Raw genomic sequence first — 16,848 nt, 5'->3', positions numbered from 1 at the left:
AGCTATCAAAGGGGTACACAGTAAAAGGCTGTTCTAGAACTGTGGCCCCCAGCTATCAAAGGGGTACCCAGTAAAAGGCTGTTCTAGAACTGTGGTCCCCAGCTATCAAAGGGAGATAACAAGGAAATGTGTCTGCCTCCCTTCGGCTTCAGGTGGCCCACACAACGTCTGCCCTAAGAATTTGTATCACATGCCTGTACTAATCTGGATCTGGGGTTTAACTTTAAGCTGCAGAGAAATTTTCACTGGAAGTAATCCAAGGCTATAACCCATCTGGAACACCTGTGAAAGAATATACAGATCTTTTCTGAAGGGACAAACCAACAACCAGGTTACACAGAACTTCTTGACACTTGTTCAGCAGATTTTTATGCAATGCCTACTCTGTGCCCACCACCATCCTAGATGCTGCAGATACAGCTATGAACCAAAGAGACAGAAGTTCCTGCAGTCGCGCAGCTGATGTTCTACAGGGGAAAAAGGAAGGATACACGATTAATAAATGCAGTAAATAAACCTATTGTCTAGAATATGATTAGGATTAAGAAGATGGGAGCGTGTAGAGGGTGCAGGTTGCCACTGTCAGGAGGGTGAATCTGAGCAGACTTGAGTAAGGTAAGGAAGTCAGGCAGAAGGTTATTAGGGGAAAGAGAGTTCAAGGCAGAAGAAACAGCAAGTTCAAGGTGGGAGGATGCCTGGGTTGCCTGAGGAGCAACATAGACGGTGTTGTTGCCAGAGCTAAGGTAGCAAAGGTGACAATAACAAGAGGTGAAGTCAGAGAACAGCAAGAGGCCAAGTGGGTCAGAACGTGTTGACTTAGGCATGACCTCAGCAGGGAGCCACTGTAGGGCTGTGAACAGGAGAGCAAATCATCTGACTCGAATTGTTAATCTTTCTGGTCGCTCTGATGAGAATAGGACTGTGGGATAGAAGAGTGCAAAGAAGGACCCAGGTAGGAGGCTCCTAGACTAGGGATGGGAGAGATGTGGTGTTTGATAAGGGCGGTAGCAACAATAGTGATAGAGTATGGTGGAACCTGTGTCTGTGTGTAACATGCGGTCAGCAGAATTTCAGACAGATTGATGAAGAATGTGAGTGAAGAGGTGAGTGAAAAATGACTCCAGAAATGCTGGCTTGAGTAACTGCATGGAGGGAATTGCTGTTGTGTGAGCTGGGAAGACCACAAGTGGTTGGGTTTTGAGGGTAAGATCAGTAATTCCATTTGAATGTGTTGAGTTGATTCTGGAGTTGGATTTAAAATTTTGGTTGGAGACAACATTTGGGAATCCTAAGCATGTAGAGGGAATGGTCAGGACCAGCTGTGAAGCTAAAGGCAGTCACTTAAGGGAGTAAGTGCAGACAGAGACGAGTTCAAGGTTTGGTGGGTGGGTGGGTGGATGGTGGCGTAAAGAGAGGAGCCCTGGGACCCTCTGGCACTAAAAAGAAGAGGCAGAATTGGAGGGAGTCGCAAAGAAGATGAGCCAATTAGGCAGGAGGAAAGGCAGGAGACTGTGTGTCCGGAATGGTGCAGGGTCCATTTTGCCCTGCTTGGAAGCTAGCAAGTTAGTGTCATGGATGCTGGAGGAAGACATGCATCTCAATGGCCAGAGACGAACGACAAGGTAGTTTACTACTCACAACCAGGGCCAGCTACATAATTTGAGTGGCCTAGTGCAAAAAGAAAGTACAGGTACAAGGTCCTTTGTTGAAAGAGTAGAAATAAGGTGGCATTATTCTGCAGTGTAAACGTTGACACGTGTGTTTTCCTGCCTTCGGCACTGTGCTTTATCCTGTGTATGAAACATGCGTTGCAGTTTCTTTCTGGTTACTTGGGCTTTGATTACAGTATCCCAGAGGATAGGACTGCTTTATGCAATTCTTTGCAGAGATGTCCATCCAAATATTTCTGCAACTAATAGCAATTCAGAAAAGACAACTATCGAACTAATATTTCTCAGCTATATGAAGTGCAGTACTGTTGATATTAGGATTTGTCCAACAGCAATAATCTAATAAGCTCTGCATAGAAACTAGAAACAGACATGGTCTCAGAGATGAATAGGCTTGCTGTCTAAAAATAGCACATCTCGGGCATTGAAAGAACTCTAAAATGTTGGCATCACTAATCCACATGATTTGTCTTTGAGGTGAGGAAGTCCATTTATAAATCTTGATCTCGATGCACCTATATAAAATCAAAAGGCAATTGAATTTTCACAGTGTAAGGGTATGGGGGCAGTCTTAAGACAGAAATACTCATTCTGTAAAGGAAAGGGAGTAGAAACCCCAACTTTAAAAGGTTGACTGGTACAGTATGGCATTCAACTGGTGCCAAATATCAGAAGTCATTCCTCCTGATAAATAAATTGTCTTGTTTCTGTTTAAGCATTTTTTTTTATTTTGCCTTGTTTCCTTTCTCGAAGAGATTCGGAGAAGTAATGTTAAGTGATACTCAGTTCAGCAAATGTAAAATAGTGCAAACTCTGTAAAGCATGCCACCCAAGAGAGGACCATCACTATTTAAGAACATAGAATTCTTAACCTTACGGTGATCCACAGGTGCTAGCTCAAGCAGGGAAGAGCCAGAGGCATGGGTCATCCAGCCTGACACGCCACGCCGTCAGAATGGGGATGAGTCACTCGCCAGTCTCTGGGGGTAATGTGCACCCAGTTCAATTATCTTTCAAATATGGAGATTGAAGGTGCCTTGTTTAAGCAATATGGATGATTTTCACCGCCAGTTCTCAGAGCACCTTTGGAAGAATGATGTCATTGGGAGTCATTGCATTCCCTTTTGGAATTCTCTTAATTGAAGATGGTTGCTGGAGAATAAAACCATGGCTCTGATTAGTACACATAGGTTTTAACATATGTGATCTCTCTCTCTTCCTCTCTAAATATATATATGCATTTTAAAATTTTCTCTCTCTCTAAATACATGTGTCTATGTATACACATACACACACACATGCACATATACACAAGTATTTAGTGAGTATTGTTTAAATAAATAAAGGAGAGCATGCAAGGACTCCACAGTTTACCAGCACATTCCAGAAGTTCATTCATATAATATTGTGTTGAGTTGGAACATCTATCCCCATACAGAGCGTGAGACGTCTGCTCATTCCCTGTATTATTGTTTTTAACCCATAACATGTCTGAAGTCTGGTATTTGACCCCCGTACTCTAGACACCGTGGGTAAGAGTGCTTCTGGGGTGCAATTTGTGAGCCTAGGCACTCGTCAATCCGTTGTCATGGTGACATCAGTGGAAACACTCCAGCCCTCAGCACGCCAGCTGACCTCATGATCCCATTCTAGAGATGGAAGATTTTTAGGAAATGATATCAACAGAACAGAGTCACTGAATGACTGCTGGAGGTTAGGGTGAGAATGAAGGAAGAGGCTGGTTTATTGCTTCTGGTTTGGGTTGGGTTGAGTGGGTGGATGGGGGAACAGATTTGAGGCAGGAAGACAGTGAGTTAATTTTGGATATGATGATCTTGGGTTGCAAGTGGGGGCGTGTGGATGGAAAGGTTCAGAAGGCAGTGGGGATCCGTGCATCCAAATTTCAGGAAAGTAGAATGGGCCAGAGACACAAGTGGAAAAAGGAAGACCCAGAGGCTGATCAGGAGTGGGAAAGGGGGGTGCTCCTGTCCCATAGCTCCTTGGTGCCTGGTCTGGGAGAAGAAGTAACCTCTCCCAAAAAAGGCTACAGTAGGTCACCAACTTACAACTAAAGGAGGCTGCAGAGGGAATCCTTACTGAAAATGTTCCTTATATGGAGGAGTCACTTGACCACAGGACGGGGTTTTCTAAAGGCACAGGGAAGAGAGGGTGGGTGGGAGGTGAGCCCTGGCGCACTGGAGGGGTGGCTGTCAGGGTCAGCTGCAGTAGGGTGGCCGGTGGTGTTTTCATTTTGATTAGCACTGTAGCTATTTTAAAAATGTGTGTTTAATTTTAATTTGTAATATCAAAGTAATTCACAGTAGAAAAAATGTTTTATGGAAAAAAGCTAGTGACCTGATACATTTCAGGAAACAAGCTTGTGTTGCATTTGGATATTGAGTAGATGATGAAACTTGGGATTTGAGAGGACAGAGTGAAGCCTGCTCCAGATGGTGTTGGGAGATCTACACTGTTGAGCTGAGAGGCCTTCACCTGCATCTCAGGAAAACAGAGCACATTTTCCTTTGTGGTTTCGTGTGTACATGCGGTGGAACAGTGGGGCTGGGGGCAGCTAATAAAGAGGATCTTTTTTCATTGGGTTCTGGAGGTGATTCTTTCAGGGGTGACTCCAAATGCCTGTTATGAGTTCAGCTCTGTGTTAAGCATTGTTAGATCAATTAATGGCTACAGCATTTTTGCAAAAGGAGGATTTTTAGTTTCATTTTTACACAAGAAGTTGCTGAGGCTCAGAATGATGAGATAACTTCCTTAAGCAAGGCACATGGCAAGGGTGTCACCCAGTGAGTCTGACACATCCTGCTCCACCACACCCTGCACCATCAGCAAACCAGCACCCTCATGGAGGGTTTATTTAGCAAAGGGTTTATTCAACTGGCTTAGGTTGAATTCTCCTGATTTCTTCTCATAATATAATTTATTTGTCCTTTGAATGTAGGTCAGTACAGTCATTTTGCTTTTCAAACTTACATGACTCCGGAAAAGTATCTTTTCAGACTTATAAAGAAAAACATTTTCAAAATAATTCCTATCCTATGCCAGTTTTTCAGATGGCTTTAGGGGCCTGGGAGACTTATCTCTTTTCACCAGCCCTTCCACATTTCGTACAGAGGTGACTACTTCATCTTCTGAATACATTTAGCATTAGTGTCTTCTGAATACATTTAGCATTGAATAAATGTGCACTCTGCCTTTGGGCAGGTGTAAAGGCTGTATGTAGAAAGACTGAAAAGCCTCAATAACTGGACTTCTTTCCCGCCAGCCCTAGGCTTAGTGAGAGGACCCTTACATATACACTTCTTTTACATTGTTGTGCAGTTCACTCAGCACGCCATGTCCTCCCCATGCTAAGGACTTCAGACTGCATGGCAGACAATCTTCGCAGATGCACCGACAAGCACAGGACAGTGAGGTCGCCCTTCACTTGCCCGGCCAGTAGGAGGCCAACTTGAGACTTGGGCACCTTTGCTTCCAAAGCTACTTCTCCTAATCACTCTAATTTTATTTGGTTCCATTTTTCTTTTTCACCAGTAGATTGAGAACTTTTCAAAGGTACCATTTATGTCTTCCTTATCTCTGGGTCCCTAAGCACAGTTCTTGGCCTTTGGTGGGTAATCAATGCTTAAAGCAAGAGGGAGGGAGGCAGAGAAGGAAGCTGTTTTATTATTAAACATCAAACAGAGTCAACAAATGGAAAGCTGGATACTGTCGAAGTCTGTTGTCGGGGGAGAGTTGGCTGTAATGTTAGATATTTAGTTTTCAGTCATTCAATGGAATAGATTGGAATTTCCTAAATAAATTTTGTTAATAAAAGCACCAATCCCCCCAGCCTAACATCCTTTGTAGGAATGACTGCAAAGGAAGTCACCACCACCGAGGGCTTACGTAAGCTTCTGAAAACAATCTTCCATCTTCCCTGACCTGAGAACAACTTACCTGCAAGGTTTGGTCTCATAAGCTTGCTGAACCAGATGCAAATGCAGGTGTCCTGTGGTTTTCACAGCTGCAGTTAAATATTTAAATCTGGTTTAGAGATTGCATTTCTTTCTCAGGGATAGTAAATTTTTTCTCCATTTCCTGTGTTAAGGAATGTAGTCGATTACTTAATTGCAGAATAATGAGCAATATTTCCACTTTCAAATGTGTATTCTCGTCATTTTAATGTGATAAATGCCAAGAGATTTGCACAAGCAGGAAGAAAGTTTGTTGGTTGTATGTCTTGCTGCAATTCATCTGAGCCACCTGAATTATACACCTAAAGATGAGCTGAGGTTTCATTTTGTTTTGCTGTTGTTGCTGCTGCTTGTGTATTCTCAGGAGACTTTGAAAGGACAGTCACTGTGTATAAATGGTTGACTCATATTCCAGAATGCCTGCTCCCAGCACTCAGGGCTTCCTCTATAGCTTCTAGGTCCAGCAGTACCTTCCTTGCCTCCCAGCTGCATGGTGGCTCCAAAACAGGGAGTGTGGGCTAGTCATGGCGTCTCACCAGGAACCATGGTGTCTGACCTTTGCATGAAATGGTTTGATAATCTGGAGTGAAACCTAAAAAACCTTTTTGTCATTTTTTTTTTAATATGAAAACATTGCACACACCTTCAATGACTTACAAATTTGTGGAACTCCACCCACTAATACTGAAAGCCCTCATCCCATGAACTTCACGGCTTTATGCTAACTGACTGATACACACACCAATACCGAGAGAGATTATATTTTCTGTGGAGAGGGGTCCTAATTTCACTACATCAGCAAAGGGCTTTATGATCCATAAAAGAAGCCAAGATGAATAAATGACTTTTTAACTCAAGAGATTTTTGTTTGCAGAGTTCTTTTTAGGACAGGCCCTTTACTTTGAATGCAATTCATACTCGTCTATTTCTGCATGCTGATTTTTAAGTTCTTCAGAAGGCTTTTGTAAGAGAAACAAAGACATCTTATCTAATGATTTTGATAAACTGCGATAGTTCAAGCCAACAATAATTCAACAAAGCAACTCACATTTATACAGCCTACCCCAGAGAGCTCCAGTTCCCAGGGGACTGGGGAATTCCGCTGTGCTTTCCCCCTCACTGCCTGAGTGCTCTCCATTAAATCCCATATGCCAGGGCTGCAATGTCCACAGGAACGTGTCACGGTATAACCAAGATGCTGGCAGCTTTCCCTTCTATGGACAGCTGTCTCAGATAAAAACGGACTGGGTAGAGCCGGGGCCCAGAGGGCCTCCGCAGGTGTCCTGTGCTCCTGGCCACCCAGAAGGAACAGCCTCACCTCTGGAAGCCTGGCCGAGGAAGGATAATGGCTCCCCATGGGCTTCCCCAGCGGCCTTCCCAGGTGAGGGTTTGGGGTTGAACCGCTCAGTAAATGGGTGGCAGAGGTCGCGGAGGGGTGCTGGGTGCCAGGACATCTCATTGCCTTTGCCTGGAGCGTTCCCAGTACTGACTGCACCCATCCAGGGCCTGCCCCATGTCAGGACTGGTGCTGCCCCTTAACCAGAAGCTGAAGGTCCTCAGGGTGCCCAGGGCTGTGGAGACGCCTGCTAACAAAATAAGTCTGAGTCAGTATTGGTGCCCACGCCTGAGGTGTGTCAGTTCATTAATTCATAGGAGGGATATTTCATAGAGGCTTGAATGGCATTTATAAAATCTCAATCTCGACCCCACTCAGTGTGGCTTTCTAAAGTCAAGTTACATCTAATTCTAACCAGAAGGGCTAGCAAGCCTGGTGGTGGGAGAAGTGGAGTGTCTCCACCTTCGGGCTGTGGGGTTCACCCACGGCAGAGGGCGCCTCCGCATCCCCGGGGCACGGGGCTGTGTGTCCGTAGCCCGGAAGCTGCTCCTTCCCGAGCTCTCCCCTCTGCACAGATACCTGCTCCTCCTGCTGCCAGCACATTCGGTCTGGATGTGCTGATAAGGCTGGCTGTGTCACCGCCAAGAGTCTGTGCCAGGAGACAGCCTGTCTCTCCGCGGTGTGTGCTGATCTAACCAGGCCCACCCTCAGCTTCCCCGCGAGGCGCACCCACGGCTACTGGGAAGAGGTTGCACACTGGGCCACGCCCTTCCGCCACTGGCCACGCCCCTTCCGCCACTGGCCACACCCCTTTCACAGCGGGCCACGCCTCCACATCGCTCTCCACCCTAGACTCCCCCCCATCGCCTCTTCTCCACAAAGCCTTGTACCCCCGGGGCGCTGCTTCTCCCTTACTCCATGCCTGTGCCTTCCCGAGTTTCAGCCTCCCCTCTAAAGGGCAGAGGTGGAGAGGAAGCGATAGTCACAAATTCGGGCTAGCCTGGTGTCGGCTCTCAGAGTCTTTGGGCCCTGAGTGCCTGGGATACCTGGAGACTCCCTCCTGTCCCCATGAGGCCACCCAGCACACAGAAGGGGTCTAAGTCTGGACGTGCGGTCTCGGCTCTTGCACCTGCCGACTCCCCCACACCTCTCAGCCCTGATTTCCAAGCCCTGCGAGCCTCTCCTGGCCCCTTTCTTTCTCTCGGGGGCTCCCTTAGCTGCCCTGGGGGTCACCACCCTGGGTAGAAGGCATGGTCCACCCTGTGGAACCCTCTCCTCTGCCTCGCTCAGCACTGTTTGTTGTTTTGCGAAAATGGCTGTGTGGGGTCAGTTGTTCTATCAGGAGCCGCTTCATCCACATGTCCATACCCGTGACTGGCCCACTGGGGCAGTCACCCTGCCCTTCACATAGCTGAGTCTTTTACTTCTAGGTTTAGGTCAGAAGGTTGTTTTTCCAAGAATTCATCTGAAGTCATCCTACCCGGAAGTGGCTTCTTTTTGTGATTGCCATTTCCCTATGGCACTTAACTTAGATTGCTTTTGAATTCTTGGAACTTGCAATTATTGCCTCTGCCCATGGCCAGCTCCTTAGGGTCCATATTGCCCCTAGTTCATCTTGGCCTCCCCCAAGTTGCCTAGCAGGCGATAAGCACTCAATAAACATTTGCGGACTAACTGAGCCCTTGGAGGTATTGAAGATTGTGTTTCAGACCACTGTTGTAAAGCAAATATCACAAAGTGAGTTACACTTTTTTTGGTTTTCCAGGACATATGAGTTATGTTTATACTACGATGCAGTCTATTAATTGTACAATAACATGTCTAAAAATGTATATAGCTTAATTAAAAGTCCTTTGTTGCTAAAAATGCTGTCAATCATCTGAGCCTTCAGGGAGTCATAATCGTTTTGCTGGTGGAGGGTCTTGCCTCAGTGTTGATGGCTCCTAACTGATCAGGGTAGTGGTTGCTGAAAGCTGTGTCAGTTTCTTAAAATAAGACAGCAATGAAATTTATGACTTTGATTGACTATTCCTTTCATGAAACATGTCTCAGTAGCATTCGATGCTGTTTCATAGCATTTTACCTACAGTAGAACCTTTTCAAAATTGGAGTCGACCCTCTCAAACCCTGCCGCTGCTTTATCAACTAAGTTTATGTAATATTCTAAATTCTTTATTGTCATTACAACAATGTTCATGGCATCTTCACCAGAAGTAGATTCCATCTCAAGAAACCACTCTTTGCTTATCTGTAAGAAGCAATTCCTCATGCATCCAAGTTTAATGATGAAATTCCAGCAATTCAGGGACATCGTCAAGTTTCACTTCCAGTTCTGTTACTATTCCCAACACATCTGCAATGACGTAAACCCCTCAAAGTCATCCATGAGGGCTGGAATCCACATCTTCCAAACTCCTTTTCGTGTTAATATTTTGACCTCCTCCTATAAATCATGAATGTTCTTACTGACATCTAGAAGGGTGAGTGCTTTCCGAATGTTTTCAGTTCACTTTACCCAGATCCATCAGAAGAATCACTTTCTGTGGCAGCTATAGCCTTATGAAATGTGTTTCTTAAATAATAAAACTTGAAAGTAAATCACTCCTTGATCTGTGGGCTGCAGAAAGGATGTTGTGTTAGCAGACATGAAAACAACATTCATCTCCTTGTACATATCCATTAGCGCTCTTGAATAACCAGGTACATTGAAAATGAGCAGTAATATTTTGAAAGGAATTTTTTTTCTGAGCAGTAGGTCTCAACTGTGGATTAAAAATATTCAGTAAACCATATTGTAAAGAGGTGTCGACATCCAAGTTTTATTGTTGTACTCAATGAGCATAGGCAGAGCAGATTAGCATAATTTTTAGGGGCCCTAGGATTTTCAAAATGGCCAGTGAGCATTGGCTTCAACTTAAAGTCACTACCTGCAATTACCCCATAGCAAGAGAGTCAGCTTGTCCTTTGAAGCTCTGAAGCCAGACGTTGACTTCTTCTCTCTAGCTATGAAAGTCCTACATGGCGTCTTCTTCCACTGGAAAAGAGTTCTTCCAAAGTCTACACTAAAAATCTGTTCTCTCGTGTAACCACCTTCATCAGTGATCTTAGTGGGATCCTCTGGATAACTTGCTGCAGCTTCTCTGTCAGCACCTGCTGCTTCTCCTTGCACTTATATGTTACGGAAATGGTTTCCTTGCTTAAACCTCATGAACCAATCTCTCCTGTCTTCTAACTTTTCTTCTGCAACTGCCTTACCTCTTTCAGCCTTCACAGAATTGAATAGAGTTAGGATTTTGCTCTAGATTAAACTTTGACTTAGGGGAATGTTGTGGCTGGCTTGGTCTTCTGTCCATATCAGCAATAAGGCTGTTTAACTTTCTTATTCACTGGAGTAGCACTTTTAATCTCCTGTTAAAACTTTCTCTTTGCATTCACAATTTGGCTAACTGGTAGAAAAGGCCTAACTTTAGGCCTATAAAAATCTTCTGCACATCAATCTTTTGACCTACCTCCCTCACTAAGCTTAATCATTTCTTGTTTTTGATTTACAGTGAGAGATGGATGACTCTTCCTTTCACCTGAACCCTTAGAGGCCACTGGAGGGTTACTGACTGGGCTAATTTTGATATTGTTGTGTCTCAGGGAATAGGGAGGCCCAAGGAGAGGGAGAGACACAGGGTAAGGGTCAGTTGGTAGATCTGTCAGAACACACACAACATTTGTAGGGTAAGTTTGCCATCTTATATGGGTGCTATTCCTGGTGCCCCAGAACGATTATAATAGTAATATCAAGTATCACTGATTATAGGTCACACTAACCAATGTAACAATAATGAAATACTGGATTGAAATCTTGTGAAAATTACCAAAATATGACCCAGAGACATGAAGTGGGCATATGCTGTTGGAAAAACAGTGCTAATAGACTTACTGGCTCAACGCTGGATTGCCGCAAACCTTCAATTTGTAAAAATGCGTTATCTGTGAAGCACAGTAAAGTGAGGGATGCCTGCATCTGACTGTGCAGATATTTTCTTGTGCAGCCTAGGGGTCTGGCAAAAGAGGGAAAGTTAACGACCCAATTGGTGGAGGTCGTGGGCTGCTTCCGTAAACAGTATCAGCTGTCTGTCTCATTTGGTGCCCCCTGCTACGTCCCCAGCCCCTTGTGATCCAGCAGGAACCACAGCAACAGGGGGCCACACTTCCCCAGAGTGGCCAGCTTAGCTGTTCTTTGAGAAGCTCCACCCTTCCCAGCCATTTCTTACTTTTGTACTGAGATACCACCTAAGTCCACATCAAGTATGAAGGAGAAAGAGGAAAGGCTTAGTTCCCATTTCATGTTCTGTGAGGAGTCCGGTGTCCCCTCTGCTCCCTACGGCCAATGTTCCTTTAATTCTTGGAGCTTTTAAAGCCTCAGAGTATCTTCCATTTCTGCGGATGGGCTTGGAATTCAAAACTGACAAATCCCATGCAAATTCTCTCTCTGTGACTGTGCTCTTCTCTTTGGTTCACGCCACATCATTGCAAATGTAAAAATGGGTAACTTCCCTTGGATGCCTGGGATGCATTGACGAAAAGGAGACTTTTCCAAAGCATCTTTTTACAGCAGCTGTGCTAGATGTCTGTGGATGGGCTGGGCGTGGAGGAGAAGTTGATGGTGCCAGAGTTTTGATTCCTCCCCTTGAAGAACCGCCCACGTGACCTGACTCTCCACGCTCAGAGACGTCCTTTCAAAGCCCTGCCCTGCCAAGCTCACTCCAGTTTATTACGGGGGACCTTTGGCTCCCATCCCTTGGAGTTTCCACGTTGACCGCCAGGCCCTGAAGGGAGGTGGCCTGAACTTCATGTCCCACTGTCCTAGGTCACTCGTGTTTGAGGGAGGGGAGGGAGCGGATGAGGAGTGAGTTACTTCAGCTCTTCAGTTTTTGTTGCTTCATCGACATAGGATAATAATTTAATACCTGCTTTGTAGGGAAATGAGGTGCTGGGTAGCCTTGGGCCGGCAGTGAGCCGAAGGAGCACACACCCCAGTGTCTACTGCTGTTCCGGGCTCATGCTTACCACTGCTTGTCACAAGGGCAGCACCTGGCTCCCAGAACAGGAAGAGCCTGCATTTGCTGCTCCCGGCTGCACAAGAGTAGAGGGGGTCTTGGACCTTTCCACCATCGCCCTCCCTTTGTTTGCCAGCTAGTGAGTATCCCAGAAAAGAAGGAGGACACTGATTTGGGCCCCCCCGATGTGCCAGTCGTTGCCATGCATTACTGATCACATGCGCCAGCTTTGGATTTACATACCATGTTTTCCTCCCTCTGTTGCCTAAGCTCTCATCCCCTAGTCCACTCAAGTCACCTTAGCAAACACCCAAGGCCCAAACTGAGAGGCGCTGCTGATGGTGCGGAGAGCTCGCGCTTCCCTGCTGTGAGTGACAGCTGGGCTCCCGGGGCCGAAGGGCACTAGGCATTGCGACTCAGGAGTCAGGATGCAGGGCTAGGAGTAAAGAAAGAAACAAGTGAAACGTCCATTTCAACACAAACGAACGTGGAGGGAGGCAGAGCAACCCTGTGGTTGCCGCTGCTAACACATCCTCCCTTGGTTGTAAAACCACAGCTTTGCCCACCCAAGGTCCAGCACGCCGCCCGCACCTGCCGAAGGTAATGGTGATGCTCAGAACGTGCCCTGTGGTGGTGGTTCTTGTCCTGATGTTCTGCGTCAGCCCTGTGTCCAAGAACCGAGAACCCTGCAGGCCTTTGCTTTGCCTACCACCTAGCACTGTCCACTCCCTGGAGGCCTCTGCACACCAGCCCTTTCCCTTTGACCTCACCACTGCTACGCCAGTTTTCCTCACAGGCAGCTTTGTGTTTTAAAACGGAGATTTTATTATTATCTAGGTCAGGCAAGGCCCACAGATCAGGAGACGTCGCCATTGAGAGGAGAGCTTGATTCTCCTGGTGCCGGGGCGGCAGGGGGGCACGCCACGCCGTGGGGGCTGCTCCAGGAGCACCAGGGTGGGTCAGGCAGCAGAGGGAGGGGAGAGGCCTTTATTGTAGTTGCTGGGAAGGAATGGGTGACACCGGGTGAGCATGCTCAGGATTGGCTGGTTTAAGTAATTTTGGGGCCATGGGGCACAGGGGCTGTCTTTAGTTGTCCAGTACCTGGACCTGGGTAGTTTAGGCGGGCGATAGTGACCCCAGAATATGCAAGATCAGTAAACGAGGAGATTGGAGCTTGAGCCACTGAAATCTATGCCCTATCAATTTATGGTATAATAGGTATAAAAAATAAAAGACTTCTGGACTGTGAAAGCAAACAAACGAAAGAGCTGATTGTGGTGTGCGTTCTGGATGGCTGGTTTGCAGTGAAAGGTGCACTCCTGGGAGAGTTGTTTGCCATCTCTAGGAATTAGCCAGCCCTGGCAGGGGCCCTCCCTCCAAGGTCCACAAGGTCACAGATCAAAGCACCAGAACACAGAAATAAAAGCCATAGTTATTACTGTGGTCATGACTCTCTGCTCCTTGGAAGCTGTCTGCGGCTCTCACTGGCTGCAAAGGTGGCATTCTGGCTTCCACCTTCCGGTCACTGTGCTGGGACCTAGCCTGACCCATCACTCTGCATTTTTCCCCAGAAACCCTGCATTCCAGCCAAACTGTACTCCACAGGCTTTTTCATCAGGCCCTTAAAAGCAACACCCCATGTGTTTTTTGATGTGCCCTACCTGCTGTCTATCTTGCTGAGGCTTATCTTTCGTGCCACCTGCTCTGTGAGAATCTTTAATTGGTGGTGGTGGTGAAGCCCCCACAGGTTATTACTAGGCACAGAGCTCTGCCCATAGAAGTGTCTGGGGAAAAAAATGGCTGCTTGGCTGCCTCTCCTGAAGTTGCAGACAAGGCCTCTCTAAAGACTGTCCAGCCCATTTGAATTTTCTTGCCTTTCCTTCTACTCTAATTTTTATGGGATTCAAAGCTTAACAACGTATTTTGTTTGTAGTGCTATAGTACAAGCTGCTTTTGCTTACCCCTCTTGTGGCAAGCACCTGAAGACAAGCCAGTGTCCTCTGTCAGCCTCTCAACCTCCACATTCCAACACTATCGAGAGGGCCAATAAGCGTCATCAGGTTAGCAACACCAAGAGTTCCCTGTGAGAAGCAAAAGGGATCCTGCAGGGGATGTCAGGAGGCCTGTGTCTAGGCTGGATTCTTCAACGGATTTGCTGTCTGTCTCTCGCTGTCCACAAGTGAGGATGTTTGCAGACGCGATCTTAAAGTGTGTGAACTCAGCAAGCTGCTTGTGCAGAATGGCAGCGATTTTCACCTCTGTGGTTGGGTCCTTCCACAGAGGGCTTCGAAATGTCCTGTGAATATCACCAGATTTTTAGACTCGATCCACTCCAGATACCCTAGAATAGTAATTCAGTTTATTATAGAACTGAACAGTGATTGCCCCATCAAAAGAAAATTCCTTGTGTTCCTTCATGCCCAGTCTCTCATGTGTCCTTTTTTTCACTTTGTGCTCACTGAATTAGCTGCTTTGCCAAAAGAAAAGCAGAACCATCACATAGATATTTGCTTATTTTGAGGCAAGCCTATGGGCAACACCGTGGCCTGTCTGCCTCCCATCTCCCACATCCTGCCTTGGTCTCAGGTTCCCCTTTTTCCCAGGTGAGCAAGTCATCATCTGCAAGTGATTTCATGGTCCAGTTAACATAGAAACGGCCAGGGCAAGCTGGAGGAAAAAGGAAATACAGTAGGTAGGGCCTGGAGACCTCCCATGGGCTGTTGTGTCTCCAGGGGATGTTTATAGAAGGTTTGTCTTTATAGCCTTCTTGGAGGGCAGAACCAGAGGAAAGTGGCTCCAGTTGCAGACAGGGAGTTTGTAGATGGAGCTCACCTGTTGTAAGTGGATAAAGACCTGTCTGCCTGGTGGAAGAGAGATCATGTCCGGGAACAATCTAGTTCCCCGCCAGCAACCTGATTTTACAATGACTTTTTCGCCTATATTTCTGTGCTGTTACCTGTTAAATGCCAATTTGTCTAGTCTGCTTCTTACCTAAGTGAAACAGAGGACATCTGTATGCGACACACACAGATTCATGTTCTAGTAAAGCCAGTATTTGCAGCCATGAGAAAGCAGCCTTTGCCTTGTACCCTGCATAAAAATGACATCCATTTGTCCTGTTTAGTCACTGTAGAGCGTCGATTGCAACCTGGCTTTGGCTGGTCGTGGAGGAAGTACAACTGTGGCTGAGTACAAACTAACTTTCTCTCTTTTCTTTTCCCCCCAGGATTATACCTTAACCATGTATTTTCAACAATATTGGAGAGATAAAAGGCTCGCCTATTCTGGGATCCCTCTCAACCTCACGCTTGACAATCGAGTGGCTGACCAGCTATGGGTGCCCGACACATATTTCTTAAATGACAAAAAGTCATTTGTGCATGGAGTGACAGTGAAAAACCGCATGATCCGCCTTCACCCTGATGGGACGGTGCTGTACGGGCTCAGGTCTGTGTGCCTCTTCAGGGCCAACTTTGCAGCTGCATGGTGCATGGGTGTTGAATACCTCGCTTGTGACAATCGGCGTAAGTGAGGCAATGACCTCAGATTAATTAAGAAGCATCCATGAAGCACTTTAAGCTTTGCAGAAAAAAAATCTCATAACCATAAAATTTGGGGCATTACTGTTACTATAAATAGTTATCGAGCAGTTGAAAAACAGCCACCTATGGATCAATTGTGTATACTTGGATTGCCATGTCTAAGAACACAGTTTCCCTCAGGATGCATTTCCACGTCATAGTCACAGAGGCCTGTAATTAATATCGCCCTGACACTGCAGTGGCTTCAGTAAGGTTTTTTCGAAGCTGTTTACACAGTTGAAAAACATGTCCATTGTGCAGATTGTAGGGTTTACTCTCTACGGACCTTTATTGAGATGGTGCCACGAATATTTATGGGAATGACTAACTGAGAGTTTTCCTGATGAGAAACATCTCTCTTCAGCTCTCATAATGTAATCACTCAAATCAGGACACCAGGCGGTCTTCCTGAGTCCCATTGAGGAGGCCCTGGACTTCCCTGGTTGCCCTGGAAACCTCCAGGCCTGTCCATGGGGCTCCATCCCAGCTGGTGGTCAATTATTTTGAATATCACCTTGCTAAATGGTGCTCTTAAAAACCCTCTGTCTCACATAGATTTTGCCTGATTTTTGGTTTGCTTTGTTTTAGAACAGAATTTTGTGTGTATCTGTGTGTCTTTCTCTATTTCCTGGCCTCAAAGTGCCTTTGGGATCCTCCAGCAGTGACTGACTGTGTTGAATGGGACAGATGTGGATAGCTTGGAGAAAAGGTGTATCTCAAAATGTTGTGAGCCCACAGCCTTTGAGCTGAGACTCTAACAGCTATACGCGAAATCATAGCAGTGTATATTTAAATCTACACCCCTGTGACTTTCATGCCTCAAGATGGCAGAGTGAATTATTTAACATCGCCTCAAATAGAACACGTGAGTGACTTTCTCAGAACCATAGTGGAGAGAGCAGAAGTTGGGATTTTAGTAAAATCAGATGTTTTTATTGGTAAGTGGCACATGTCAACCAGGCAGTGGTGTTCCTTTAAAAAGAGGTTTTCAGCATTTTATGTTTTTGCCTGAAAATGAGACCTATGGTTGTACAGCTTCCGGTAAGTGCATCAGCCGTACCAAAGATGATTCAGAAGTCTTGGGAATGTAGAATGTGGAGCCATTTACCTGCCCCCACCCCCCAAAATACTGAAGTGAAAGAAGCTGATGTGTGTGTGTAAATGTGTATGAGTTTGTGTGTGTGGGTGTGGGTTGAGTTTTTTGTATGTGTGGTATGTGGTGTGTGTGGTGTATACTAG

General features: G+C 46.1%; 1 protein-coding gene across 3 annotated transcripts in view; it reads left to right on the top strand.

The window, feature by feature from the left end:
- The window catches only part of GABRB3 (gamma-aminobutyric acid type A receptor subunit beta3), a 344,831-nt gene that overhangs the window by 267,924 nt on the left and 60,059 nt on the right, over positions 1-16,848 (top strand). For all 3 annotated transcript variants that reach the window (XM_037731338.1, XM_037731339.1, XM_017508495.2), the window contains one exon: positions 15,255-15,475. In XM_037731338.1, the coding sequence (XP_037587266.1) occupies positions 15,255-15,475 (221 nt within the window). The remainder of the gene's footprint in view (positions 1-15,254; positions 15,476-16,848) is intronic.

Source organism: Cebus imitator, unplaced genomic scaffold (assembly GCF_001604975.1).
Source record: "Cebus imitator isolate Cc_AM_T3 unplaced genomic scaffold, Cebus_imitator-1.0 Scaffold392, whole genome shotgun sequence".
In the NCBI taxonomy this organism is placed as follows: Eukaryota; Metazoa; Chordata; class Mammalia; order Primates; family Cebidae; genus Cebus; species Cebus imitator.
The sequence above is the reverse complement of the archived record's forward strand: the minus strand, read 5'-3'. Positions and strand labels throughout refer to the sequence as shown.